At 44.4% G+C, this 26904-nt stretch overlaps 1 protein-coding gene across 4 annotated transcripts in view; it reads right to left on the bottom strand.

Moving 5' to 3' along the window:
• PIGL (phosphatidylinositol glycan anchor biosynthesis class L) overlaps positions 1 to 26904 on the bottom strand; it is a 127612-nt gene that overhangs the window by 25557 nt on the left and 75151 nt on the right. For 2 of the 4 annotated variants that reach the window (XM_074388233.1, XM_074388234.1), the window contains exons 3-7: positions 23897 to 23987; positions 18430 to 18497; positions 15034 to 15065; positions 13893 to 14026; positions 1213 to 1264 (exon numbers count right to left, since the gene is read on the bottom strand). In XM_074388233.1, coding sequence (XP_074244334.1) covers positions 1213 to 1264; positions 13893 to 14026; positions 15034 to 15065; positions 18430 to 18497; positions 23897 to 23987 — 377 coding nt within the window. The remainder of the gene's footprint in view (positions 1 to 1212; positions 1265 to 13892; positions 14027 to 15033; positions 15066 to 18429; positions 18498 to 23896; positions 23988 to 26904) is intronic. The other 2 variants (XM_074388235.1, XM_074388236.1) reach the window with 1 other exon arrangement.

Genomic DNA, 26904 nt, shown 5'->3' with positions numbered 1-26904 from the left:
TTTTCACATCTCTTGCTTACTCCCTGTGATTATAACAGACAATGCTCACGGTACTTACAGCACTCACCATGGGATACCAGAAAACTGGCAGAACAGTCTACATGCATCATCTCAATGTTAACCCTGTGAGTTAAGTACCATTCCTGCTTTTTTTTTTTTTTTTTTAAGACGGAGTTTCACCATGTTGGTCAGGCTGGTCTTGAACTCCTGACCTCAGGTGATCCGCCCGCCTTGGCCTCCAAAGTGCTTGGATTACAGACATGAGCCACCACGCCCGGCTATTACTGCTTTTTAAAAAATAAATAGATGAGTGCTAAGTGAGAGGCTAGACAAAAAAAAAAAAAAAAAGAAAGAAAGAAAGAAAGTAAATAGATGAGGGAACTCATCAATCACAAATAGCTAGTAAGTAGTAAAGCTGGCTGAGATTTTAACCCAGAGCCATCTGATTGACTCTAGAGTCCACATTCTTAATCATGTTGTTACTATCTCAAATATACAACACAAACAGGGATGTTTTATGGGAAGCAAGCCAGTACACTATTCCCAAATTCCACTGAGATAGGTCATTTGGGGAGATACAATCACTATTAGAAGAAGAAAAAACGGAATAGCACATAGGTGTAAGTTGTCCTTCCCGCCTTCTAGGGGAAATGTACATTATTTTGTTATTCAGACCTAATATAGTTTGGTTTTTAAACAGAATAGATTATAGCAACTGACTTCATTAGATATCCATAAAAGGATGTGCCGCTTTATTTCTAAGTACCATAGTTAACTTGCCTCTCTAAGCTAATATCTTCACAAACTTTTATGTAAAGAACCCCTTTTATGCCATGCACGGTGGCTCATGCCTGTAATCCCAGCACTTATAAAGGCTGAGGCAGGTGGACTACCTGAGATCAGGAGTTCAAGACCAGCCTGGCCAACAAGATGAAACCCCATCTCTAAAAAAAAAAATAAAAAATAGCTGGACACGGTGGTGCATGCCTGTAGTCCCAGCTACTTGGGAGGCTGAGGTGGGAAGATCGCTTGAGCCCAGGAGTTCTGGGCTGTAGTGCACTATGCTGATCAGGTGTCTGCACTAAGTTCAGCATCAATATGGTGACCTCGCCAGAGCGGGGGACCACCAGGTTGCCTAAGGAGGGGTGAACCCACCCAGGTCAGAAATGAAGCAGGTCAAAACTCCTGTGCTGATCTGTAGTGGAATCGCACCTGTGAATAGCCACTGCACTCCAGCCTGGGCAGCATAGTGAGACCCCCATCTCTAAAAAAAGATAAATAAAAATGATTTAAATAAAATAAAAAAATAAAAATAAAAAATAGAACCATTTTATATTCATTGTCAGAAGCTACATAACTTTAAAGATGTAAATACACCTTTGATAACCAAGCTTTAACTGGTAAAGGGAATTAAGGGAGAACAATCACCATAGAATATTACACAGCATTGTTTCAACAGGATATTCAACTACAATATTTTTTTTTTCTGAGACTGAGTCTCTGTTGCCCAGGCTGTAGTGCAGTGGTGCGATCTCGGCTCACCGCAACCTCTGACTCCTGGATTCAAGCAATTCTCCTGCCTCAGCCTCCAGAGCAGCTAGGGTTACAGGCACCCACCACCATGCCCAGCTAATTTTTGTACTTTTAGTAGAAACCATGTTGGCCAGGCTGGTCTTGAACTCCTGACCTCAAGTGATACACCCACCTCAGCCTCCTTAAGTGCTGGGATTACAGGCATGAGCCATGGAGCCCTGCCCAACTACAATTTTTTTTTTTTTTTTTTTTTTTTTTAGATGGAGTCTCACTCTGTTGCCTAGGCTGGAGTGCAATGACATGATTTCAGCTCACCGCAACCTCCGCCTCCCGGGTTCGAGATATTCTCCTACCTAAGCCTCCAAGTAGCTGGGATTACAGGTGTCCACCACCACACCTGGCTAAATTTTGTATGTTTAGTAGAGACAGGGTTTCACCATGTTGGGCAGGATGGTCTTGATCTCTTGACCTCGTGATCCTCCCGCCTTGTCCTCCCAACTACAATTTTTGAAGAAAATTTACCATCAAACAAAAATGGATGTATAAACTTGCAGAATGGAATGAAAATTTTGAAGATTGTAATAAAGATAAAATATTTAGAAAAACATTGAGAGAGAACTTTGTAGTCCAAAAATCACACTTGATTTATCTACCTGTAATAGTTACCCAGTTACAAGGATTTCCCTGGCTGGGTGCAGTGGCTCATGCCTGTAATCCCAGCACTTTGGGAGGCCAAGGCAGGCGGATCATGAGGTCAGGAGTTCCAAAACAGCCCAGCATGGTGAAACCCCATCCCCTACTAAAAAAGTACAAAAGATTAGCCAGGCATGGTGGTGCACATCTGTAATCCCAGCTACTCAGGAAGCTGAGACAGGAGAATTACTTGAACGGGAGAGTCGGAGGTTGCAGTGAGCTGAGATCATGCCACTGCACTCCAGCCTGGGTGACAGTGAGACTCCATCTCAAAAAATAAAAAAAATTTTTTTAAAGGATTTCCTATATCATGTTGCCTCCGTGGCCATATACTGAGATGCCCTAATATTTCAATGACTTCCAGCATTCATTCAGTAAGATGGATATGTATAGAAATAATTTATTTAGTGTCTCCAAAATTTTATTTATGTGTGTCCAAAATTGTATGTGCAATTTTGTATTCCTGCTTTTTCCCCTCTTTTGTAGCATTTTCACTAGCCTTCGAAACTGTGATTTTACTCATTATATAGTACTGTCTCATTCACCTGGTGAATATTAGTTCCTATTTTGTCTATTATAAATTATTCTAATAAACATCCTTGCACATAAATTTCTGAACATATTGTTGCTCATTTCCTAGCATAAAATTATAGAAATATACAGAAAGAGTAGAATTTTTTTAAATTATGAAAATAAAAATTATTGGGTCAGAGTATGTATAAATTTATTTTCATATATAATATATATTTTTATAAATTACATATATATAATATATATGTGTGTGTGTGTATATATATATATATATATATATATATATATTTTTTTTTTTTTTTCCTAGAGACAGAGTCTCACTCTGTTACCCAGGCTGGAGTGCAGTGGCATAATCATGTCTCACTGCAGTCTCCAGTTCCTGGGCTAAAATGACACTCCTACCTCAGCCTCCCAAGTAGCTGGAACTACAGGTAGGCATTTCCACACCTGGCTAATTTATTTTTTCAATTTTTTGTAGAGATAGTCTTGCTATATTGCCCAGGCTGGTCTTTTTAATTTTTTTTTTGAGACAAAGTTTCACTCTTGAGCCCAGATTGGAATGCAATGACACAAACTTGTCTCACTGCAACCTCTGCCTCCTGGGTTCAAGTGATTCTCCTGCCTCAGCCTCCCAAATAGCTGGGATTGCAGGGATGTGCCACCATGCCCAGCTAATTTTTGTAGTTTTAGTAGAAACGGGGTTTGGCCATGTTGCTCAGGCTGGTCTCAAACCCCTAACCTCAGGTGATCCACCCGCCTCAGCCTCCCAAAGTGCTGGGATTACAGGTGTGAGCCACTGTGCCCGGCCTTTATTCTTTAATTTTTAAATATATTAATAATTATATAATTATAGTAATAATAATTGTATAATTATAGTAATAGTACAATTATTACTATAATTATACAATTATTACAATTATATATATAATATATATAATATACTATATATTATATAATCAATATAATATAATATATATAATTTATATTATATTATATATAATTATATATTATAATTACTATAATTATTACTATAGTTATACAATAATAATTGCTTGTATAATTCAGTAAATTTGGCCAGGTGCAGTGGCAACTTGGGAGACTGAGGTCAGAGGATTTCTTGAGCCCAGGAGTTCAAGACTGCTGTGGGTTATGATCACCTCTCTGCACACCAGCCTGGGCAAGAGACAGAATGAGAGCCTATCTGTAAACATATTTGTGAATTGGAGAGAGATCCAAGATGGCTGATCACTAGCAGCTCAGGATTGTAGCTCCCAGTGAAAGCGCAGAGAACGAGAGGAAGCCACACTTTCAGATGAATTCTTGTTGCTCACGCACCAGGAGATTCCCAGCGGAGGAGCCCCTCGGGTCACCAGCGCAACTCTTGTGACCAGCGAGGCGGTTTTGCCGGCGCCTCAGAGCGTTGGTTCTTAGTGCAGAGTCAGAAAAGCACCATCAATCTTAACGCTGCTGTTTTAGCCAGAGCAGTGGGTTGCTCAGATTTCAGCGCTGATAATCTATAAGCTGGACGTCCACTCAGAAACCCAATTACAAAGATGGTAATTATAAAGAACACAGATGGATAAATCTATAACGAAGGGAAGAAACCAGCCTAAAAAGGCTGAGAATACCCCAAATCAGAATGCTTCTCCCTCTACAGGGGATCACAGTTCCTCATCAGCAACAGAACAAGGCCTGAGGGAGAATGAGTGGGTTCCATTAACAGAAGCAGGCTTTAAAAGGTGGATGATAAGAAACTTCTATGAATTAAAAGAACTTGTTCTAACCCAATGCAAAGAAACTAAGAACTTCGAAGAAAAGTCTGATGAAATGTTAACAAGAATACACAATTTAGAGAGGAATATAAGTGAATTGATGGAGCTGAAAAACACAACACAAGAACTTCGCAAAGCATACACAAGTTTCAACAGCTGAATTGACCAAGCAGAAGAAAGGATATCAGAGGTCGAAAACCAACTTAATGAAATAAAACGAGAAGACAAGATTAGAGAAAAAACGATAAAAAGGAACAAGCAAAGTCTCCAAGAAATATGGGACTATGTGAAAAGACCTAATCTACGCTTGATAGGTGTACCTGAATGTGACGAAGAGAATGAATCCAAGCTGGAAAGTACACTTCAGGATATTATTCAGGAAAATTTTCCCAACCTAGTAAGGCAGGATAATATTCAACTCCAGGTAATACAAAGAACCCCACAAAGATATTCCTCAAGAAGACCAACCTCAAGGCACATAATCGTCAGATTCACCAGGGTTGAAATGAAGGAGAAAATACTAAGGGCAGCCAGAGAGAAAGGTCAGGTTACCCATACAGAGAAGCCCATCAGACTCACAGCAGATCACTCAGCAGAAACTCTACAAGCCAGAAGAGAGTGGGGGCCAATATTTAATATCCTTAAAGAAAAGAACTTTCAACCCAGAATTTTACATCCAGCCAAACTAAGCTTCAAAAGCGAAGGAAAAATAAAATCTTTTGTGAACCAACAAGCACTCAGATTTCATCACCACCAGGCCCGCTTTACAAGAGCTTCTGAAAGAACTGCTACACCTAGAAAGGAACAACTAGTATCAGCCTTTCTAAAAAAATACCAAAAAGTAAAGAGTATCAACATAATGAAGAATTTACATCAACTAATGGGCAAAACAGCCAGCTAACATTAAATGGCAGTATTAAACTCTAAATTTAAATCAACTAAATCTCCCAGTCCAAAGACACAGACAGGCAAATTGGATAAAAAGCCAAAACCCATCGGTATGCTGCATCCAGACCCATCTCACAAGCAAGGATACACAAAGACTTAAAACAAGGGGATGGAGAAAGATTTACCAAACAAATGGAGAGCAAAAATAAATAAATAAACAAAAAGCAGGAACCGTAATTTTTATTTCGATAAAATAGTCTTTAAAGCAACAAAGATCAAAAGAAGCAAAGAAGAACATTACATAATGATAAAAGGATCAATGCAACAAGAAGAGCTAAAGATCCTAAATACATATGCACCCAATACACGAATACCCAGATATATAAGACTTATAAGCCGGGCGCGGTGGCTCAAGCCTGTAATCCCAGCACTTTGGGAGGCCGAGGCGGGTGGATCACGAGGTCGAGAGATCGAGACCATCCTGGTCAACAAGGTGAAACCCCGTCTCTACTAAAAATACAAAAAAACTAGCTGGGCGTGGTGGCGTGTGCCTGTAATCCCAGCTACGTAGGAGGCTGAGGCAGGAGAATTGCCTGAGCCCAGGAGGCGGAGGTTGCGGTGAGCCGAAATCGCGCCATTGCACTCCAGCCTGGGTAACAAGAGCGAAACTCTGTCTCAAAAAAAAAAAAAAAAAAAAAAAAAGACTTACAAAGAGACTTGGACTCCCACACAATAATAGTGGGAGATTTCAACATTAATATTAGACAGATCAATGAGGCAGAAAATTAACAACGATATCCAGGACTTGAACTCAGATCTGGAACAAGTAAACTTAATTAACACTTAGAGACCTCTCCACTTTAAGTACACAAAATATACACTCTTATCAGTATCACATCATACCTATTTACAGGTTTAAATGAAATATTGGTTGGCTGCTTGTTTGTTATTTTCTTCCCTCGTTTTTTTTCATGTCTCCATTATTAAGCACAATTATAGGCATACCCATTTTCAGACTGCATTCTAGCCTGGGCAATAAAGCAACGCCCCCGTTCTCTCTCCCTCTTCCTCTTTCTTCCTCTCCTTTATTCTTTTTTTAATTTTATTGTTCTTTTTTCTTTCTCTCTCTCTTTCTTTCTAAAAAAATATATATTTGTTAATTATATATGTACATATATAAATTATATATGCAAATATAATATATATATATATATATAATGTTTGTGTGTAAATATATATTTTGTTGTTGTTGTTGTTTGAGACAGAGTCTTGCTCTGTTGCCCAGGCTGGAGTGCAGTGGTGCAGTCTTGGCTCACTGCAACCTCTGCCTCCTGGGTTCAAGCAATTCTTCTGTCTCAGCCTCCTGAGTAGCTGGGATTACAGGTGTGTGCCACCATGCCTGGCTAACTTTTATATTTTTAGTAGAGACAGGGTTTCACCATGTTGGTCAGGCTGGTCTCGAACTCCTGACCTCGTGATTGACCCACCTTGGCCTCCCAAAGTGTTGGGATTACAGGCAAGAGCCATCACACCCAGCCTAAATTATATTTTAAAAAATATAGGGGTCACCACAAACGCAGGGAGAGAAACAAGGAGAAAGACTGAAAATTTGAGCAACAGAAGGCAGGTAAAGAATGGGGAGGGTGTTAAACAGAAAACATAAAATTAGAGAGTAGAAATGTCCAAATATAGCAGTAATTACAAATAAAAAATGGACCAAATATATCCATTATATTTCATAGCAGGACTTACAAAAATCCAACTACATGCCACTTACAGAAAATAACAACTAAAAATCACAACAAAAGGCTGAAAATAAAAGGATTAAAGAAAAAGATAAACCATGCAGATACTAACCTAAAGAAAGCTAGTATACAGAGGCCAGACTCGGTGGCTCACACCTGTAATTCCAGCACTTTGGGAGGCCGAGGTGGGAGGATTGCTTGAGGCCAGGAGTTCAAGACCAGCCTGGGCAATATAGCAAGACTCTATCTCTAAAAAAAAAAATTTTTTTTTCAGGAGTTCGAGACCAGCCTGGCCAACATGGTGAAACCCTGTCTCTACTAAAAATACAAAACTTAGCTGGGTGTGGTGGCACACACCTGTAATCCTAGCTACCCGGGAGGCTGAGGCAGGAGAATCACTTGAACCCAGGAGGCGGAGGTTCCAGTGAGCCGAGATCACGCTACTGTATTCCAGCTTGGTAACAGAATGAAACTCTGTTTCAAAAAGAAAAGAAAAGAAAGGAAAGCAATAATATGGGCCTGGAGTGGTGGCTAGTATATGGGCCTGGAGTGGTGGCTCATTCCTGTAATCCCAGCACTTTGGAAGGCCGAGGTGGGTGGATCATTTGAGCTCAACAGTTTGAGACCACACTGGGTGACACAGCAAAACCCCATCTCTAAAAAAAATACAAAAAAATTAGCCTGGTGCAGTGGCATGTGCCTATAGTCCCAGCTACTTGGGGAGCTGAGGGGAGAGGATTGCTTGAGCCCAGGAGGTTGAGGCTGCAGTAAGCCATGTTCATGCCACGGCATTTCAGCTTGGGTAACAGAGCAAGACCCTGTCTCAATTTAAAAAAAAGAAAAAAGAAAATTGGTATAGCAACATCAATATTAAAATAGAACATATGGCCAGCCATCATGGCTCATGCCTGTAATCCCAGCACTTTGGGAGGCCAAGGCAGGCAGATCACAAGGTCAGGAGATCGAGACCATCCTGGCCAACATGGTGAGACTGTCTCCACTAAAAGTACAAAAATTAGCTGGGTGTGGTGGCTCGCACCTATAATCTCAGCTACTTGGGAGGCTGAGGCAGGAGAATCGCTTGAACCCAAGAGGCAGAGATTGCTGTGAGCCGAGATCGCACGATTGCAGTCCAGCCTGGCAACACAGTGAAACTCTGTCTCTAAATAAATAAATAATAGAACATAAAGTGAAAACCATTACTAAAGAGGGACATTATAAGATAATAAGAGGAATCAGCCAGCTGCAGTGGCTCACACCTGTAATCTCAACATTTTGGGAGCCTGAGGCCAGGTGGATCACTTGAAGTCAGGACTTCGAGACCAGCCTGATCAACATGTTGAAACCCTGGCTCTACTAGAAAAAAATACAAAATTAGCTTGGCGTGGTGGCACACACCTGTAACCCAGCTACTCAGGAAGCTGAGGCAAGAGAATCGCTTGAACCCAGGAGGCGGAGGTTGCAGTCAGCTGAGATTGCACCATCACACTCCAGCCTAAGCAACAAAAGCAAAACTGTCTCAAAAAAAGAAAAAATAATAATAATAAGAGGAATAATCTGCTAACAAGATACAACAGTTTTGGGCCAGGCCACATCCCTGTAATCTTATCTTGGGAGGCTGAGGCAGGCAGATCACCAGTCAGGAGTTCAAGACCAGCCTGGCCAACATAGTGAAACCTCCTGTCTGCTAAAAATACAAAAAATTTAGCCAGGCTTGGTGATGCTGGCCTGTCTGTAATCCCAGCTACTCAGAAGGCTGAGGCAGGAGAATCGCTTGAACCCAGGAGGCAGAAGTTGCAGTAAGCTGAGATCTCATCACTGCATGCCAGCCTGGGCGTGACTCCATCTCAGAAAAAAAAAAAAAAAAAAAATCAGTGCCACAAAACCCAGTCACTGACCACAAAGCAATTAAATTATAAATCAAGGACAAACAGACCACATACATACACACAGCCATGCCATTCTCATTTGTGGTAGTTATGTTCTATAAAGTCACTGAGAATGCTGAATGAGTGAATACTGAACCATTGCTTCTAGTGGAAGTACAGGGTTGGGTTCCTCCAAGCCTCTGGACACAATATTCTCATCAGCCGATCAATATATAACCTTGTTTTGTGTGTATTTCTGTTTAAAAACCTCCAAATGAAATATATATATTGTTGATCATTAGCACTGAACTCATGGCCAATGGCACTGTACTGTAACTCATGCTTGAATGAAGCTGATCAAAATAAGGCATATTGCAGCCTCTTGTGCTTAGGAATGCAAGACAGCACTTCAGCATCATGCTTAGAGGCTATTTTGAACAGCAAAATCAACAAAACCCACAAAAATGAGAAAAATGGGACATTATATATACCACGGAAAAGTATTTTTCTACAGTAGGAGCGCTGAAACAGTTGGGAACATGCAAATGTACATCCGGTGACTCACATGGTTCTCCGCTCTGCAAGTGTCCACAAATGACCACAAAAGCACTTCAAGCACTGACGTTGGAGTTGCAAATGAATTTTAGTGAGTAGGTAGGTACATTCACAAATACAGAACTACGAGTAATGAAGATGGACACACACATCTGTGAACTTTAAATTATACCCTCAAAGAATAAGGCAGAACTCACAATAGAAACTATAGATTACTTAAATTAAATGACAGTAGAACTTGTCATGTGTAGTTAAAGAAACACTTCATGGAAAATTAATAGTATTAAAGTATTTGTTTTTTAAAGACTGAAAATGAAAACAAAGCTAAACTTTCAAGTTAAAGAGAAGAAACAGGCCGGGTATGGTGGCTCATGCCTATAATCCCAGCATTTTGGGAGGCGAAGGCAGGTGGATCACTTGAGGTCAGAAGTTCGAGACCAGCCTGACAAACATGGCGAAACCCAGTCTCTACTAAAAACACAAAAATTAGCCAAGTTCAGTCGGGTGCCTGTTGTCCCAACTACTTAGGAGGCTGAGACAGGAGAATCTCTTGGACCCAGGAGGCGGAGGTTGTGGTGAGCTGAGACCACTCCACTGCATTGCAGCCTGGGTGACAGAGTGAGACTCTGCCTCAAAAATAAATAAATAAATAGGCCAGGTGTGGTGGCTTACGCCTGTAATCCCAGCACTTTGGGAGGCCAAGGCAGGTGGATCAGCTGAGGTTGGGAGCTCGAGACCCTAGCCTGACCAATAGGGAAAAACTCCATCTCTACTAAAAATACAAAAATAGCCAGGTGTGGTGCCACATGCCTGTAATCCCAGCTACTCAGGAGGCTGAGGCTGGAGAATCACTTGAACCCAGGAGGTAGAGGTTGCAGTGAGCCAATATTGCACCATTGCACTCCAGCCTGGGCAACAAGAGCGAAACTATGTCCAAAAAAAAAAAAAAAAAAGGGCTGGGCACAGTGGCTCATACCTGTAATCCCAGCACTTTGGGAGGCTGAGGTGGGTAGATCACCAGAGGTCAGGAGTTTGAGATCAGACGGACCAATATGGTGAAACCACATCTGTATTAAAAATACAAAACTTAGCCAGGGGTGGTGGTGTGCACCTGTAGTCCCAGCTACTGGGGAGGCTGAGACATGAGAATTGCTTGAACCTGGGAGGCGGAGGTTGCAGTGAGCCGAGATTGTGCCACCACACTCCAGCCTGGGTGACAGAAGGAGACTCTGTCTCAAAGAAAATTTAGAAAATAAAGCTAAACCAAAAAAACCCCAAACCAAAATCATTATCCTGAGTTTCTAACAAAATGGTTCTCTTAGAGATTTTTTTCCTTTTTCCTTCTTTCCTTCCTTCTCTTTCTTTTCTTTCTCTCCCTCCATTTCTTTTTCTTGCCTTCCCTTCCCTCCCTCCCTTCCTTTTCTCTCTCTCTCTCTCTCCTCTCTCTCTTTCTCCCTCCCTTCCTTCTTTCCTTTTCCTTTCTTTCCTTTCCTTAATAGAGCTGTGTTGCCCAGGCCAGATACAAACTACTGGGCTCAAGCCATCTTCCCACCTCAACCTCCCAAGCAGCTGAGACTACTACAGGCACGAGCCACAGTCCCCAGCTTGGTTCTTTCACTCATTGCGCTACTCTTTTCTCTGTGAAGAACTTAAGACTACAGGGGTTGTACCTGGAGACAAACTGGGGAACAATTCTCTTCAGCCCCCCTTCTCCCAAACTCTGATGGCACTCCGTCACCTGCTCCATGGACGGTGAAGAGTTTTCGAGAGGATGACCTGACCTGGCCTAGCTCTTCCTCAATGGCGCATGTAGGCTTCTTGCAGTCTGTCCCTAGGCTCTTTACAAAGGCCCCCGGCCGGTCTGAATTCCTCTTAAACTCAATCTGGGAACATCGCTCAATGTGTAACAGTGAAAAAGTGGTAAATGCAAATGTCCAACAGTAAGGGATTCGTGATATATCTTATGGTGCATACATACAATGGAGTAACAGGCAGCCATTGCTATTTGAATACTGAACTAAATAGGAGAAAATGTTCATAATAAAGTTTTGATTTTTTTTTTTTTTTTTGAGACGGAGTTTCGCTCTTGTTACCCAGGCTGGAGTGCAATGGCACGATCTCGGCTCACCGCAGCCTCTGCCTCCTGGGTTCAGGCGATTCTCCTGCCTCAGCCTCCTGAGTAGCTGGGATTACAGGCATGCGCCACCACACCCAGCTAATTTTTTTGTATTTTTAGTAGAGACGGGGTTTCACCATGTTGACCAGGAGGGTCTCGATCTCTTGACCTCGTGATCCACCCGCCTCGGCCTCCCAAAGTGCTGGGATTACAGGCTTGAGCCACCGCGCCCGGCCGATTTTTTTTTTTTTTTTAAATTTGGCCAGGGTCTGGCTCTGTTGCCCAGGCTGGAGTACAATGATCAGGCCATTGCAACCTTGAGTTCCTGGGCTCAAGTGATCCTTCTGCCTCAGCTTCCTGAACAGCTGGAACCACAGCCATGTGCCACCATGCCTGGCCAATTTTTTTGTAGAGATGAGATTTTGCTCTGTTGCCCAGCAAACAATCCATCCACCCCAGCCTCCAAAAGTACTGGGATTACAGGCATGCGCCACTGTGCCCAGCCCATAACATACTGTTAAAGCAGGATTTTTTGTTTTTTGTTTTGAGACAAAGTCTCGCTCTGTTGCCCAGGCTGGAGTACAGTGGTGCGATCTCAGCTCATCACAAACTCCACCTCCTTGGTTCAAGTGATTCTCTCGCCTCAGCTTCCTCTCCTGAGTAGCTGGGATTACAGGTGTGTGCACCATGCCTGGCTAATCTTTGTATTTTTAGTAGAGATGAGGTTTCACTCATGATTCACCCACTTCAGCCTCCCAAAATGCTGGAATTACAGGCGTGAGCCATTGTACCTGGCCTTTTTTTTTTTTTTTTTTTTTGACAGGGTCTTGTGGGCCAAGATGACCAGGGGCAGACCTATGTTATTTCTAGTTAAATGATTACAAACTTGCTTTGCTTTTTATACACTAAGATTCATGCAACGGATCAAATATTGAGTTAAGAAAACTCTAAACAATGGTGCAGTAAAATAGAAATTGTTTAAGGCCCGTAAAAACAGAAATCAAGCGGTAACCAGGAAGTGTATAGTAAAGGCCATCTGAGAGCCCTTTTAAACCCTGGAACACAGCTGTGTGGTTGCAACGCAGGAAAGACTGCTTTGATCCACGATCTCTTCCCAACATAGGGTCTGCATGAGGGTCTTGTAAAGAGGGCTTGTGCAAGAAATCTGGGAAGGAATGCAACCTCTGCTCACAAGACTCGGGAGGGTCTTTGCAGATAGGAGCTTTCGAGGTAGGAAAGCCTTGCAGGGCAGAGATCTTCTGCCTCAGGCTCCCGAGTAGGTGGGACTATAGGCGTGTGCCACCATACCCAGCTAATTTTTGTATTTTTAGTAGAGACGGGGTTTCACCATATTGGCCAGACTGCTCTCGAACTTCTGACCTCGTGGTCCACCTGCCTCAGCCTCCCAAAGTGCTGGGATTATAGGCGTGAGTCACCGTGCCAGGCCAAAGTAGGTTTTAAATAGGCACTGTGTAATCCCATTTGAAATGTGTATACACATACACTATATATACACACATGAGTAGGGCTGCATGCTGTGGCTCACACCTGTAATCCCTGTACTTTGGGAGGCCAAGGTGGGTGGATCATCTGAGGTCAGGAGTTTGAGACCAGCCTGGCCAACATGGTGAAACCCCACCTGTACTAAAAATACAAAAAATTAGCCAGGCGGGCGTAGTGGCAGGCACCTATAATCCCAGCTACTCAGAAGGCTGAGGCAGGAGAATTGCTTGAACCTGGGAGGTGGAGGTTGCAGTGAGCGGAGATTGCACCACTGCGCCTCAGCCTGGGCAACAAGAGCAAAACTCCGTCTCAAAAAATACATAAATAAAAAAGAGTAGCCCAACATGTTAATAAGGATTACCTCCAACTGGTGGGACTGCAGGTAATTGTTCTTATTTTTATTTTCTTTTTGATGCTTTTATGTTTTTCAAGATTTTCTACAATGAGCATGTGTTATTTACTTTTAGAAAAAGCATATATTATTGTTATAATTAGAAAAAAGGCTAAAGTCATTGGAAAAATCTATGCTTCCCAAGATCTAGCTGGCCTAGCCCCAACTCTCAGGGACAGATGCTGAACCACTGTGGAAGGCCTTCGGTTAGGGCTTCTGCAGAGGTGGGGTTTTGAGGAGATAGGGGGTCTGGGGCAGAGATCTGAGTTGGGGTGTCCAGGAATTTACAGTCCTCACCTTGGCCTGTGCCACTTCTTTGCTGTTGAGCACGAAGAGGACACCCTGCGTATGAAGCAGGGACAAGGGCAGATCCAGGAGGGAGATGTACTTGCGCAGCACATTCACAGACTGAAGCGTGAGCACTGAACACCCTGGTTGGGGAGGAGACAGAGAGAAGTGAAGCGCCTTAGGCCTCCAGCCAGACTTTACCCTGAGCGCCCTCCCTCTACCCTGTGGCTCAGGCCAGGGCAAGACAGTGGCCACAGTGTTGTCAGGTGTTTCTGTGGCACCAAAGCTGCTCTTTGCCTGTGATTCTTGCAGCTAGAAGGAGTAAAAGGGCCACAGAAGACCTGGCTGGCTACCTCTACCCCTGCCACGTGCCCTACCAAAAAAAGGTTGGTTGCTAGAGGTTAAGATTTGGCTACCTCAAAGCCAAAGGAGAGGTGAAAGTGACAGGAATTACTGTATCGGGAGGCTAGAGACCTGGTTTCAGCTCTATCAGTCAAGAACTGGCAGACTTGGCGGTTTCTTAACCACTCTGAGTCTGTTTTCTGATCTGTAAAATGGTGTTCACAGTGTGAGACCTGCCTGTCTCACAGGACTGATATAAGAATCAAACAAACTATAGTCATATTCCAAAGACTTCGTGGCTTGTTAAGCTCCCTTCAGTCATTCCACACAGAAAGGGCATGAACTATCTCTATTTTCATTCACTGAATCTTCATATCGCTCCTGTGAAGTATGACAGACCAGAAACTGGCCTAAGCACAGGGGTCATGCAGTAAATGGTCAGGTGTGGAAGAGTTCCTAACTCAGGCAGATTGGTCCATCAAGCATAGCAGTCATTTACAACCTGGCTAACTGTTTGGGGAACGAGATTGAGTTCAGAATGGAAGAATACCAGAGGTGTGAAAAAGCTATACAGGTACAGGGCAAACCTGGCCTCCCACTCATCCAGAGGTGGTCCTGCAGGCAGGCACTTACTGGTAGATACAGCCTGCCAAGTACCCTGAGCTTAGACAGAGAGAGTGTGATGGCCTCCTCCACACCTGCCTCTGCTCAGCCTAGGGCAGATCTCTGTGGATTTGGAAATTTCCCTCCCATAAGTTTCTCAGAGGGACAGTATATTGTGGCCCTTTGCAAAAGGGACAAGCCTTACCTTTAGGTAACTTTCCTTCTGAGTACAGGGCCCTGGAGGAGGGAAAGGACAAGAGTGAGAGGAGCAAGAATCATTTCCTTTGTAGGTAACAGGAAGGGCCTTCAGAGGAAAGCCTGCCATATCCATGGTCCCCTCCATGTGAGTTTCAGGTGGATTCTTTTGCGCAAATCACCGTATACATTTCGAGGATCCCATACCTCTGGCAACAGGTGAAGGAACCAGGATGGGCACTTTAGCCAAGGACAGCCAATCCAGAGGCTGGTCTGTGGCTTGTGAAGTGCCATGGTCCAAGTTTTGCCCATTAGAGAATGGAGGTAACTGCTGCTCTCTTCATCGTTTTTCTTTTGAAATTGTAATGTGAGTATGGTGGGGGAATATTTTACAATGCTGACTGAGATCTCTTCCCTGATACTTCCTTTCTGCTTTCTAACATACCTACCTTCTGACAGTGAAGGGCATTCTGTGCTCACCATCTTAAGAGCAGGGGAGTATTAACTGCAAAGAGCACCAGCTCTTTTTCCCACTTTGTTGTTTAGAAAGCTGGGGCAGAGAAGGATTGGGAAGGTAGCACACAGACACACATCGCACATGAACAAGGACTCTTGGGAGCAGGGGTTAAAGAAGAGAAGTTGAGAGGGAATTGACAAACTCATGGGACTGACTGCCTGGCAGAGCCTGAGAGGTAGAAAAACCTGAAAAAGCTTTCTGGGATTCTGAGAATGAGGTGGCTGGTCCTGTACTCTGGGCAAAGCCCTGTGGATATTCTGATATCCAGGGAAAGCAGTGAGCACTGGAGGCACCTGTCTGAAAATAGAGCTTACAGCCCTTCAAGCCACAGAGGAAGCTGTGCTGAGGAGGGCTGGGGAGCAAGCCCTGGGGACAGGGGGACCAAGGAGCCACTGGGGGGAGGGAAGCCAGGAAGAGACAGAAGTAGCCAGAAAGGCCAGAGTAGGGAGGGCAAGCTGGTGCCATATAAGTAAAAGTAGTATTTCTGTGAGGGACAGGCAGGGCCAAATGCCACAGAAAAGTCAAGATGGTTGAGGACTAAGGTGAGTCTAGTGAATTTAGCAGACAGGAGATGACTGTGGAGAAAAAGGTCTTAGTAGATTGGTGGCATGCCCATGAATTGTTTTATTTGAAGCATAGTGACCCACCTTCGTTCTGAGAGCCTGTGGCACGCCAGCCTCTTCTGAGAAAAATGGCCCCAGGCAGTTCTATCTACACAGAGTTTTTCCCTTGGGTTCTGTGCCCAGAATGACACCTTCTCTGCTTTCCCCACTTCAGTGGTGACTGGACCAGGAATGGGACCAGCTACTCAACCTCAAGTGCCCAGCACCCTGTCTGTTGAGGTATTCTTAGTTTCTTTGCAACAGACCTGACCTGATCCTTTCTCTGGTGTAGTGTAAATTCTTGGTGAGAAATCACCAGGCTCAGTGTGCATCCAGAATGAGGTGGGACCATTTTCCAGTTCTCCATGGGGCTTGCTCTCCATGCTAGTCTTGGAAGTTCAAGGCCTCAGAGTAATCATGTGGTTGGAAAGACCACTCTAGGGCTGCATCATTTTTCCATATATTATCAAAAAACATTTTTATTTCAGACTGTAATTAGGAGATGTTTCTTTCTTGAATCTGAAGGGACCTAATGCAACTAGCAACATGTCTCCCCTAAAGCTGTGGCTGCTGGCTGGACCAGGAACTGAATAGTCTTTACAGGGAGAGCAGTCTAGTCCCTTCATTCCATAGTCAAGGAAACAGGAAAGCAGCCTAGAAAGAGGATGTTGGTAAAATTCTAGCATCTTCCACCAAGTGATGTAAAATATACGGACAAGGAGGCTACTCTTCAGCTGGGATTGGTCTTCACATGCATCTGGCAGAATAATGAATGGAGAACCAGGATTCCTGAATTCTGCCTCTACCATAGTTTCACCTTGCAGGGCTGGGCAAACCACTTCACAGCCTCAGGAAAATGAGGTGGTTGGACTTAACGGTTGGCGAGGTTATTTCCAACCTGACGTATTGCATTGCCTCAGTCTGAGTGCTGAGCAAGTTTAGAAGGTTTTCAAATACGTCCTTCCCTTCAAGTTCTTCCTCTCCTTCCTCAGGAGCTGAGACAGGCCTGCCACACCACTGATCAGGGACTCGGGAGAAGCACTTTGCTAGGGACAGGAAACACATCTATGTTTGTGTGACTCTACCTCATTCAATACGTTTGAGTTTGCATTTTATTTTTATTTTTTATTTTATTATTATTATTATTATTTTGAGACAGAGTTTTGCTCTTGTTGCCCAGGCTGGAGTGTAATGGCACAATCTCAGCTCACTGTAACCTCCACCTCCCAGGTTCAAGTGATTCTCCTGCCTCAGCCTCCTGAGTAGCTGCGATTACAGGCATGCACCACCACGCCTGGCTAATTTTGTTTGTTTGTTTTTTGAGACGGAGTTTCACTCTTGTTGCCCAGGCTGGAGTGCAATGGTGCAATCTTGGCTCACTGCAACCTCCATCTCCTGAGTTCAAGGGATCTCCTGCCTCAGTCTCCCGGGTAGCTGGGATTACAGGCATCGCCACCACGCCTGGCTAATTTTATATTTTAGTAGAGACGGGGTTTCTCCACGTTGATCAGGCTGGTCTCAAACTCCTGACCTCAGAAGATCCACCCACCTCGGCCTCCTGAAGTGCTGGGATTATAGGCGTGAGCCACTGCACCCAGCCTAATTTTGTATTTTTAGTAGAGATGGGGCTTCTCCACGTTGGTCCGGCTGGTCTTGAACTTCTGACCTGAGATAATCCTCCCACCTTGGCTTCCCCAAGTGCTGGGATTATAGGCGTGAGCCACTGTGGCTGGCCACATTTTATTTTTATTGGTAAAATGTAAATACGTATCAGTAAAATAGGGTGACTGTGAAGAACAAACACATTTCATATTATATATGTATATCCTCCTTCTCCAAAGAAAGATTTGAGAATTGTATAAAATACGTGAAGGAAGTGAGAGTAAGGGAAGAAGAAGATGGTGAAGCCGGAGGCACACTGAGTCACAGCACTCATTCCTTAAAGTCTCGTCCATATGCCACAGGGGTGGCAAATTTGACCCTCAAGCTTCCTGTGGCCACAGAGAAGAGACAGATAAAGTCAGCTACCCCATTTGCAGTATTCAGTGTGTAAAAAACAATTCAGCTGTTTAGGAGATAAGCATTTGCACTAGGATTTGAGAGAGATTTCTCAGAGAGAGGACGTGGTAAGATGCAGTCAGCAACATGGCCAAAAAGGGCTTGATGATAAGCCAGCAGTGAGTTTCATGGGCTAGATAAAAAGTAGGAAAGTACTTTAGACTTTAAACCATAAGCCCTAATCAAATGAACAAACCCTCCCCCACCTCCATCACCCTGAAAATCATACCTCACGGCTGCATACAACGCAATGTGATTGCTGTGGCCACTTACTCCCCCTGCATCGAAAGTCACCACCTGTAGAGAAACATGGGGTTTTCGGTTATGACTGTCTGAATGCCTTCTCAACCATCTCAACTTCAATAGGGCTCAACTTCAATGCCTTCTCAACCATCTCAACTTCCCAAGGGAAGGAGAGAAGTAGAGGAGAGAACAAAACCCTGAATCTTTTCTTTTTTTTTTTTTTTCTTTTTTTGAGACAGAGTCTGACTCCGTCACTGGGTGCCAGGCTGGAGTGCAGTGGCGTGACCTCGGCTCACTGCAACCTCCACCTCCTGGGTTCAAGCAATTCTCCTGCCTCAGCCTCCCGAGTAGCTGGGACTACAGGCGTGTGCCACCACACCCAGCTAATTTTTTTGTATTTTTAGTAGAGACGGGGTTTCACCACGTTGGTCAGGATGGTCTCGATCTCTTGACCTCGTGATCCACCCGCCTCAGCTTCCCAAAGTGCTGGGATTACAGGCGTGAGCCACCGCGCCCGGCACGCTGAATCTTTTCAAACGCAGCCTGTATCTGAAGTGACTTCTGAGCAGATCAGTGGTGTGCAGCTAGTGCTATGGTTGACCATGTAGAGACTGTTTCTCTGGGTCTGACGCTTTACTCTTGTTCCTAGCCAGTGGAGCAGAGTGGAATTCGGCCATGATAGCAACTTGGGTTCAGAATATCTTTGTTGCTTATCGGTTTAACCATTAATGAAAACATTTAGCATTCCCGGCTAGCTTCTAAGTGAACTCTGTCCATGCAGATGCAGTCTGATTTATTGGTTCTTTTTCTCATGCCATACTGAGGGCAAAAAAAGCTTTGAGGGACAATGTCCACCTTGTCATGGGATTGAGTTCACGGAAAAAGTGTATTTATTCATAGACTGCCTCTGCTTCCATTTTCACAGATATATCAACATCTATTTACTAACTACAAGCTCAGTCTGTATTCCAACATTTCATTTCTACACAAAGAAAAAACGAATAATTTGAATAATAATAAAAAGGCTAACTGAATAATGAAATAAACATTAAAAAGACAACAAGGAGGCCGGGCGCGGTGGCTCAAGCCTGTAATCCCAGCACTTTGGGAGGCCGAGGCGGGTGGATCACGAGGTCAAGAGTTCAAGACCAGCCTGGTCAACATGGTAAAACTCTGTCTCTACTAAAAATACAAAAATTAGCCAGGCATGGTAGCATGCACCTGTAATCCCAGCTACTCAGGAGGCTGAGGCAGGAGAATCACTTGAACTCAGGAGGCAGAGGTTGCAGTGAGCAGAGATAGCACCACTGTATTCAAGCTTGGGCGATAGAGTGAGACTCTGTCTCAAAAAAAAATTCAGAGGCCGGGCGTGGTGGCTCACGCCTATAATCCAAGCACTTTGGAGGCCAAGGCAGCGGATCACCTGAGGTTGGCATTTCAAGACCAGCCTGACCAACATGGTGAAACCCCATTTAAAAAAAAAAAATTCAGAAGACATTTCAGGATCCTGTAACTTTAGAGTTACCACCATGAGCCTCAATTTATTACCATGTTGACAAAGTCAGCGGAAGTTGGGGGTAATGGAAGAATTTTAACAACAGAATTCCATAATTCAACTAAAGTCTTCTAATGACTAAGGTTTATAATTCTCTCTCTCTGTCTCTCTCTCTCTCTCTCTCTCTCTGTGACAGAGTCTTGTTCTGTCACCCAAGGTAAGCAACAAGAGCGACTCCAGCCTAGGCAACAAGAGCGAGACCCCCATCTTGCTACAAAAACGAAAACTGTACAGCAGTAAATGCTAGTGCATCTCAACTCCAAGTCTCTTGCCATCGGATGAAGCTGGCTAGCACTCTTGCTGGATGAGTATTAGAAGGGTGCTGGAGGGCAGTCCCTTGGCTAGGGAATTTGGGGTCACATAAAGTTAAGCTTAATCACTTTTGAAATTCTCCAGTATGGTTTTTCTCTCATCCTACAACTTACAGTGTTGTATTTGTAGCAACTGTATTTGTAGCACGATGGGGGTCTCGTCCTCCCCTTTCTGTTGCAAGCAGGGCTGAGCCGAACTGTATTTAGCTCTCTGAACTTTGCAGATTTGTACATGACAGTGGCACCTGTCATTCTTTACAAAACTCTATCCACTTTTATTTTTTCCTAACTTGCAAATATATTTGTTCAAATAAAATCTTACCCAGACCCCAATAAATAAGAGGTAACCATGGAGCTGCTCTGGTTTCTAAGATACTGGTTCTTACCTAGAGATAGTTTTGCCCCAAGGTTATTTGGTAACTACTGGAGGGTTTTTTCTCTCTCTCTCTCTCTCTCTCTCTTTTTTTTTTTTTTTTTGAGACAGGGTCTCATTCTGTCACCTAGGCTGGAGTGCAGTGACGCCATCACACTCACTGCAGCCTCAACCTCCCAGGCTCAAGTTGATTCTCACACCTCAGACTCCTGAGTACCTGGGACTGTAAGTACATGCTACCACACCTAGCTAATTTAAACATTTTTTTTGTAGAGGCAGGGTCTCACTGTGTTGCCCAGGCTGGTCTCAAGCAATCCACCTACTGCCTGAGCCTCCCAAAGTGTTGGAATTACAGTTGTGAGCCACTGTGTGTGGCCTGGAGACGGTTTTATTGTGACGATCGAAGCAGGGGATTGCTGCTGTCTAGTGGGTAGAAGCCAGAGATGCTGCTAAACATCCTTCCATGCACAAGGCCAACCCCCACACCAAATTATCCAGTCCCAAATGTGCAATAGTGCCCCGCCGACACATCCTGCTCTACAGGAGCAAGGACTAAGTGCTTCTGGCTTACTCTTGTATTTCCAGTTCACCACCTATAGTGAATGTCCCATATTGGGTACTCAGTAAATATTTATTGAATGAAAATTGAGGTAGGGGGGTTGAGGCCCAGGACCTAGCCTGCTTGACACCCAGAGAAGACACTACTACCCACCTGGCCTGCTTTCCAAGGATGGCAGCTTTGCATTTTTCTTTTTAAAATTTATTTTATTTTATTTTATTTTATTTTATTTTTTAAAAATAGCTACGGGCTGGGGGGCGGTGTATGAAAAACTATTTAAAAACATAAAATAAAATTTAAAAAAGAGAGATGGAAGCTGGGTGCAGTGGCTCACGCCTGTAATCCCAGCACTGTGGGAGGTCAAGGCAGGTGGATCACAAGGTCAGGAGATCAAGACCATCCTGGCCAACATGGTGAAACCCCATCGCTACTAAAACTACAAAAATTGGGCCTGGCGTGGTGGCTCAAGCCTGTAATCTCAGCACTTTGGGAGGCCGAGGCGGGTGGATCACGAGGTCAAGAAATCGAGACCATCCTGGTCAACAAGGTGAAACCCCGTCTCTACTAAAAAAATACAAAAAGTTAGCTGGGCACGGTGGCGCGTGCCTGTAATCCCAGCTACTTAGGAGGCTGAGACAGGAGAATTGCCTGAACCCAGGAGGCAGAGGTTGCGGTGAGCAGAGATCACGCCATCGCACTCCAGCCTGGGTAACAAGAGGGAAACTCTGTCTCAAAAAAAAAAAAAAAAAAAAAAAAAAAAAACTACAAAAATTAGCCAGGCATGACGGGATGCATCTATAGTCCCAGCTACTCAGGAGGCCAAGCCAAAAGAATCTCTTAAACCTCTTTGGCAGCTTTAAAATTGACTACGGGCTAAGCTATCCTGCTGATCCTAGAAGAACTGAGACTGGTGTTGCTAGGCTTGTCCACCTTTGCAGTAAATACATATCTCAGCTACTACTCCAATTTTATCTAAAATTTTCTTCCTTAGTGGGTACGAATGCATTCTCATGTTTTCTTGGAATGAAGAAATCAAGGCTTAAAATCCTAGTTTTACCACCACTTGCTTACCTTGGACAAGCTGCTTGGTCTCTGCAAAACCTCAATTTCTTCAATGTAAACTCAGAATTTTACTTTTTTTTTTTTTTTTGAGAGAGCGTCTTGCTCTTTCACCATGCTAGAGTGCAGTAATACGATCTGCACTCACTGCAAACTCTGCTTCCCAAGTTCAAGCGATTCTTGAGCCTCAGCACTGCACCTGCCCCCCTCCCAAGTAGCTGGGATACAGTCATACGCCACCAGGCCTGGCTAATTTTTGTATTATTTTTTAAATTAATAAATTTATTTATTTATTTATTTATTTATTTTTGAGACGGAGTTTCGCCCTTGTTACCCAGGCTGGAGTGCAATGGCGCGATCTCGGCTCACCGCAACCTCCGCCTCCTGGGCTCAGGCAATTCTCCTGCCTCAGCTTCCTGAGTAGCTGGGATTACAGGCACGTGCCACCATGCCCAGCTAATGTTTTGCACTTTTAGTAGAGACGGGGTTTCACCATGTTGACCAGGATGATCTTGATCTCTCGACCTCGTGATCCACCCGCCTCGGCCTCCCAAAGTGCTGGGATTACAGGCTTGAGCCACCGGGCCCGGCAAATTTATTTATTTATTTATTTATTGAGACGGCGTTTCGCTCTTGTTACCCAGGCTGGAGTGCAATGGCGCGATCTTGGCTCACCGCAACCTTCGCCTCCTGGGTTCAGGCAATTCTCCTGCCTCAGCCTCCTGAGTAGCTGGGATTACAGGCACACGCCACCATGCCCAGCTAATTTTTTGTATTTTTAGTAGAGACGGGGGTTTCACCATGTTGACCAGGATGGTCTTGATCTCTTGACCTTGTGATCCACCCGCCTCGGCCTCCCAAAGTGCTGGGATTACAGGCGTGAGCCACCGCGCCTGGCCTAATTTTTGTATTTTTAATAGAGATGGAGTTTCACCATGCTGGCCAGGCTGGTCTGGAACTCCTGATTTCAGGTGATCCACTCATCTCAGCCTCCCAGGGTGCTGGGATTACAAGCGTGAGCCACCACACCCAGCCACAAATTTTACTTTTTTTTTTTTGAGATGGAGTTACACTCTTGTACTCCATGTAGGTCAGGCTGGTCTCGAACTCCTGACCTCAGTTGATCCACCCGCCTTGGCCTCCCAAAGTGCTGGGATTACAGGTGTGAGCTACCGCGCCTGGCTTACTTTCAAAGTTAAAATGATATTCTGTGAAAATGCTTGGTAAAAGGTCAGGTGAAGTTCTGTATAAATGAGAATCACTGGGGAGGCTCTGGGGGACCTGAGTTTTTAGGTGGCAGGACAACCGTGGGAGCTTGAGGGTGTTAAGGAGGACACAGCTTAGCAAAATCTCCCTCCTCTATCCGAGCACTGATAATTTAGTTATTTAGTCTCACAAAATATCAAAAAGATATCAAAAGGCATGTTTGTTCCTCAGTAGGTTTAACAGTGAGCACTGTAAGTTCTGGCCTCCTTGGAGAGTGGCCCTGGAGAAGGACTGGAAGTGGGAGGGTGGCCACAAGAAAAATTATGGAAACTAGCTGGTATGAATGGGACCAAGACCTCAGGCTTTCCATTCAGGAAGGTGTTCCCTTACCAGATTGATGCCATTCACTTCTATATGCTGGAGGAGGACGCTGGCCACATGCTCTGTGTCCCACTGCACGCCTGGGTCATCTGGAAAATCCCTACAAGGGAGAAGCATAACTTGAACACCTTTTCTAATCAAGTACAACCTTCTCCCTAAGCTCCAGTAGATGCATGTCCAGTTTTATGATATTTAGGTGGGCAACGGGTCCCTGCCTTTAAACTTCCTCAGATTTCAGTTAAGGTAAGATTTACAAACATGAAACAACTAGAAGTTAATGCACAATTCCACATGAGACACTTTTGGAGCGTTATGTTTGTTGCTGAGGGGAAGAAACAACATCAACAAGACAAGGCTCTGTCCACAAGTTGGGGAAACAAATGTGTTAAAAATGAACTTGAGGCCAGGCGCTATGGCTCATGCCTGTAATCCAAGCACTCTGGGAGGCCCAGGTGGACTGATCACAAGGTCAGGAGATCGAAACCATCCTGGCCAACATGGTGAAACTTGTCTCTACTAAAATACAAAAAAACTAGCCAGGCGTGGTGGTGCACACTTGTAGTCCCAGCTACTTGGGAGGCTGTGGCAGGGAAATCGCTTGAACCTGGGAGCTAGAGGTTGCAGTGAGCAGAGATCACGCCACTGCACTCCAGCCTAGTGACCGAGCAAGATTCCGTCTCCAAAAAAAGAGCTTGAGCACAAGGCATGATGATATGCACTTTATAAGAGTAATAGTGGCCGGGCGTGGTGGTCCACGCCTGTAATCTCAGCACTTTGGGAGGCCGAGGTGGGTGGATCACTTAAGGCCAGGAGTTCGAGACCAGCTTGGCCAACATGGTGAAACCCTGTCTCTAAAAAAAAATAAAAAAGAAAGGGTAATAGTAATATTACTTTAATAAAAAGTACAAAGGTATGTTACTTCACTAAAGTCATAAACATCTTTTGACAAAGCTTTTTTTTTTTTTTTTGAGACAGAGTCTCGCTCTGTTACTCAGGCTGGAGTGCAATAGTACAATCTCGGCTAACTGCAACCTCTGCCTCCTGGGTTCAAGTGATTGTCTTGCCTCAGCCTCCTGAGTAGCTGAGATTACAGGTGCCCGCCACCATGCCCAGATAATTTTTTGTATCTTTAATAGAGATGGGGTTTCACCATGTGGGCCAAGCTAATCTTGAACTCCTGACCTCGTGATCCACAGACCTCGACCTCCCAAAGTGCTGGGATTACAGGTGTTAGCCACTGCCCCCAGCCATTTTTTTTTTTTTTTTTTTTACATTGGAAAGCTTGGTGTGTTTTTTTATTTTTTTGTTTTTTTTTGAGATGGAGTCTCACTCTGTCACCCAGGCTGGAGTGCAGTGGTGCAATCTTGGCTCACTACAACCTCCGCCTTTTGGGTTCAAGTGATTCTTCTGTCTCAGCCTCCTAAGTAGCTGGGATTACAGGCACCTGCCACCATGCCCACCTAATTTTTTGTATTTTTAGTAGAGACAGGGTTTTGCCATGTTAGCCATGCTGGTCTTGAACTCCTGACCTCAGGTGATCCACCCACCTCGGCCTCCTAAAGTGCTGGGATTACTGCTCTTTCACCTAGGTTAGAGTGCAGTAGGGTGATATTGGCTCACTGTAACCTCCGTCTCCCAGGTTCGAGCAATTCTCCCGCCTCAGCTTCCTGAGTAGCTGGGATTATAGGCATGCACCACCATGCCCAGCTAATTTTTGTATATATACTTTTTTCTCCTGAGATGAAGTCTCACTCTGTGCCCCAGGCTGGAATGCAGTGGTGAGATCTCAGCTCACTGCAACCTCTGCCTCCTGCGTTCGAATGATTCTCCTGCTCAGCCTCCTGAGTAGCTAGGATTACAGGCATGTACCACCACGCCTGGCTAATTTTTGTATTTTTAGTAGAGGTAGGGTTTCACCATGTTGACCAGGCTGGTCTTGAACTCCTGACCTCAGGTGATCCACCTGCCTCAGCCTTCCAAAATGCTGGGATTACAGGCATGATCCACCGTGCCTGGCCTTTGACAGAGCCTTTACCTATGGAGTTAAGTAGCTTGTTTGCAAGGCTGTTATAGTTAGATTTGAATGCAGGTTTTGCCTGCAAAGCCAAAATGCTTGAGCACTAGGGAGCCAGCTACATTCCCCTTCCATCAGGACTAAGGCTTGCTGCATGTCAGGTACAGAGTTTTCAACAGAATAATCTGCAATTTATCTGTATCTCCACCTGGCCATACTACAGGCCTATCTCCCCCAACCTGCTGAAATCCTTCCTGTCTCTTTTTTGTGCTTCGATCTATGGTGTCACCTGATATAAGACCAAGGGCTCACTTTGGCCATCTTTTTAAAAAATATTATTCAGGCCGGGTGCGGTGGCTCAAGCCTGTAATCCCAGCACTTTAGGAGGCCGAGGCGGGTGGATCACGAGGTCAAGAAATCGAGACCAACCTGGTCAACATGGTGAAACCCCGTCTCTACTAAAAATACAAAAAATTAGCTGAGCATGGTGGCTCATGCCTGTAATCCCAGCTACTCAGGAGGCTGAGGCAGGAGAATTGTCTGAACCCAGGAGGCAGAGGTTGCAGTGAGCCGAGATCGCGCCATTGCACTCCAGCCTGCGTAACAAGAGTGAAACTCCGTCTCAAAAAAAAAAAAAATTATTCATAGTCTTATAAAATGATACCTGTCTCTCTTTGGGTTAGGTCCTACAGCAACACCCATAATGCTACTGAGAGGACATGGGCTCTGCTCCCTATCAGGCAGGCTGTTATCACCTCCCTATGGACAAAGGTCATTAACTGGCCTCCCTTAGGACTTCGGGCAAAGAAGAGTCACTGGAGGGTTTTCAGCAGAAAAATGACATGAGCCTCAGCAATAAATAATGTCATTATTTCCTTTGCTTCAGTTGGTTCATTTACCAACCCTTTAGGGCAGTGGTCCCCAACCTTTTTGGCACCAGGGACCAGTTTCATGGAAGATAGTTTTTCCATGGACAGGGGTGGGGGGCATTAGATTCTCACAG

Source organism: Saimiri boliviensis, chromosome 17, assembly GCF_048565385.1.
Source record: "Saimiri boliviensis isolate mSaiBol1 chromosome 17, mSaiBol1.pri, whole genome shotgun sequence".
In the NCBI taxonomy this organism is placed as follows: Eukaryota; Metazoa; Chordata; class Mammalia; order Primates; family Cebidae; genus Saimiri; species Saimiri boliviensis.
The sequence above is the reverse complement of the archived record's forward strand: the minus strand, read 5'-3'. Positions and strand labels throughout refer to the sequence as shown.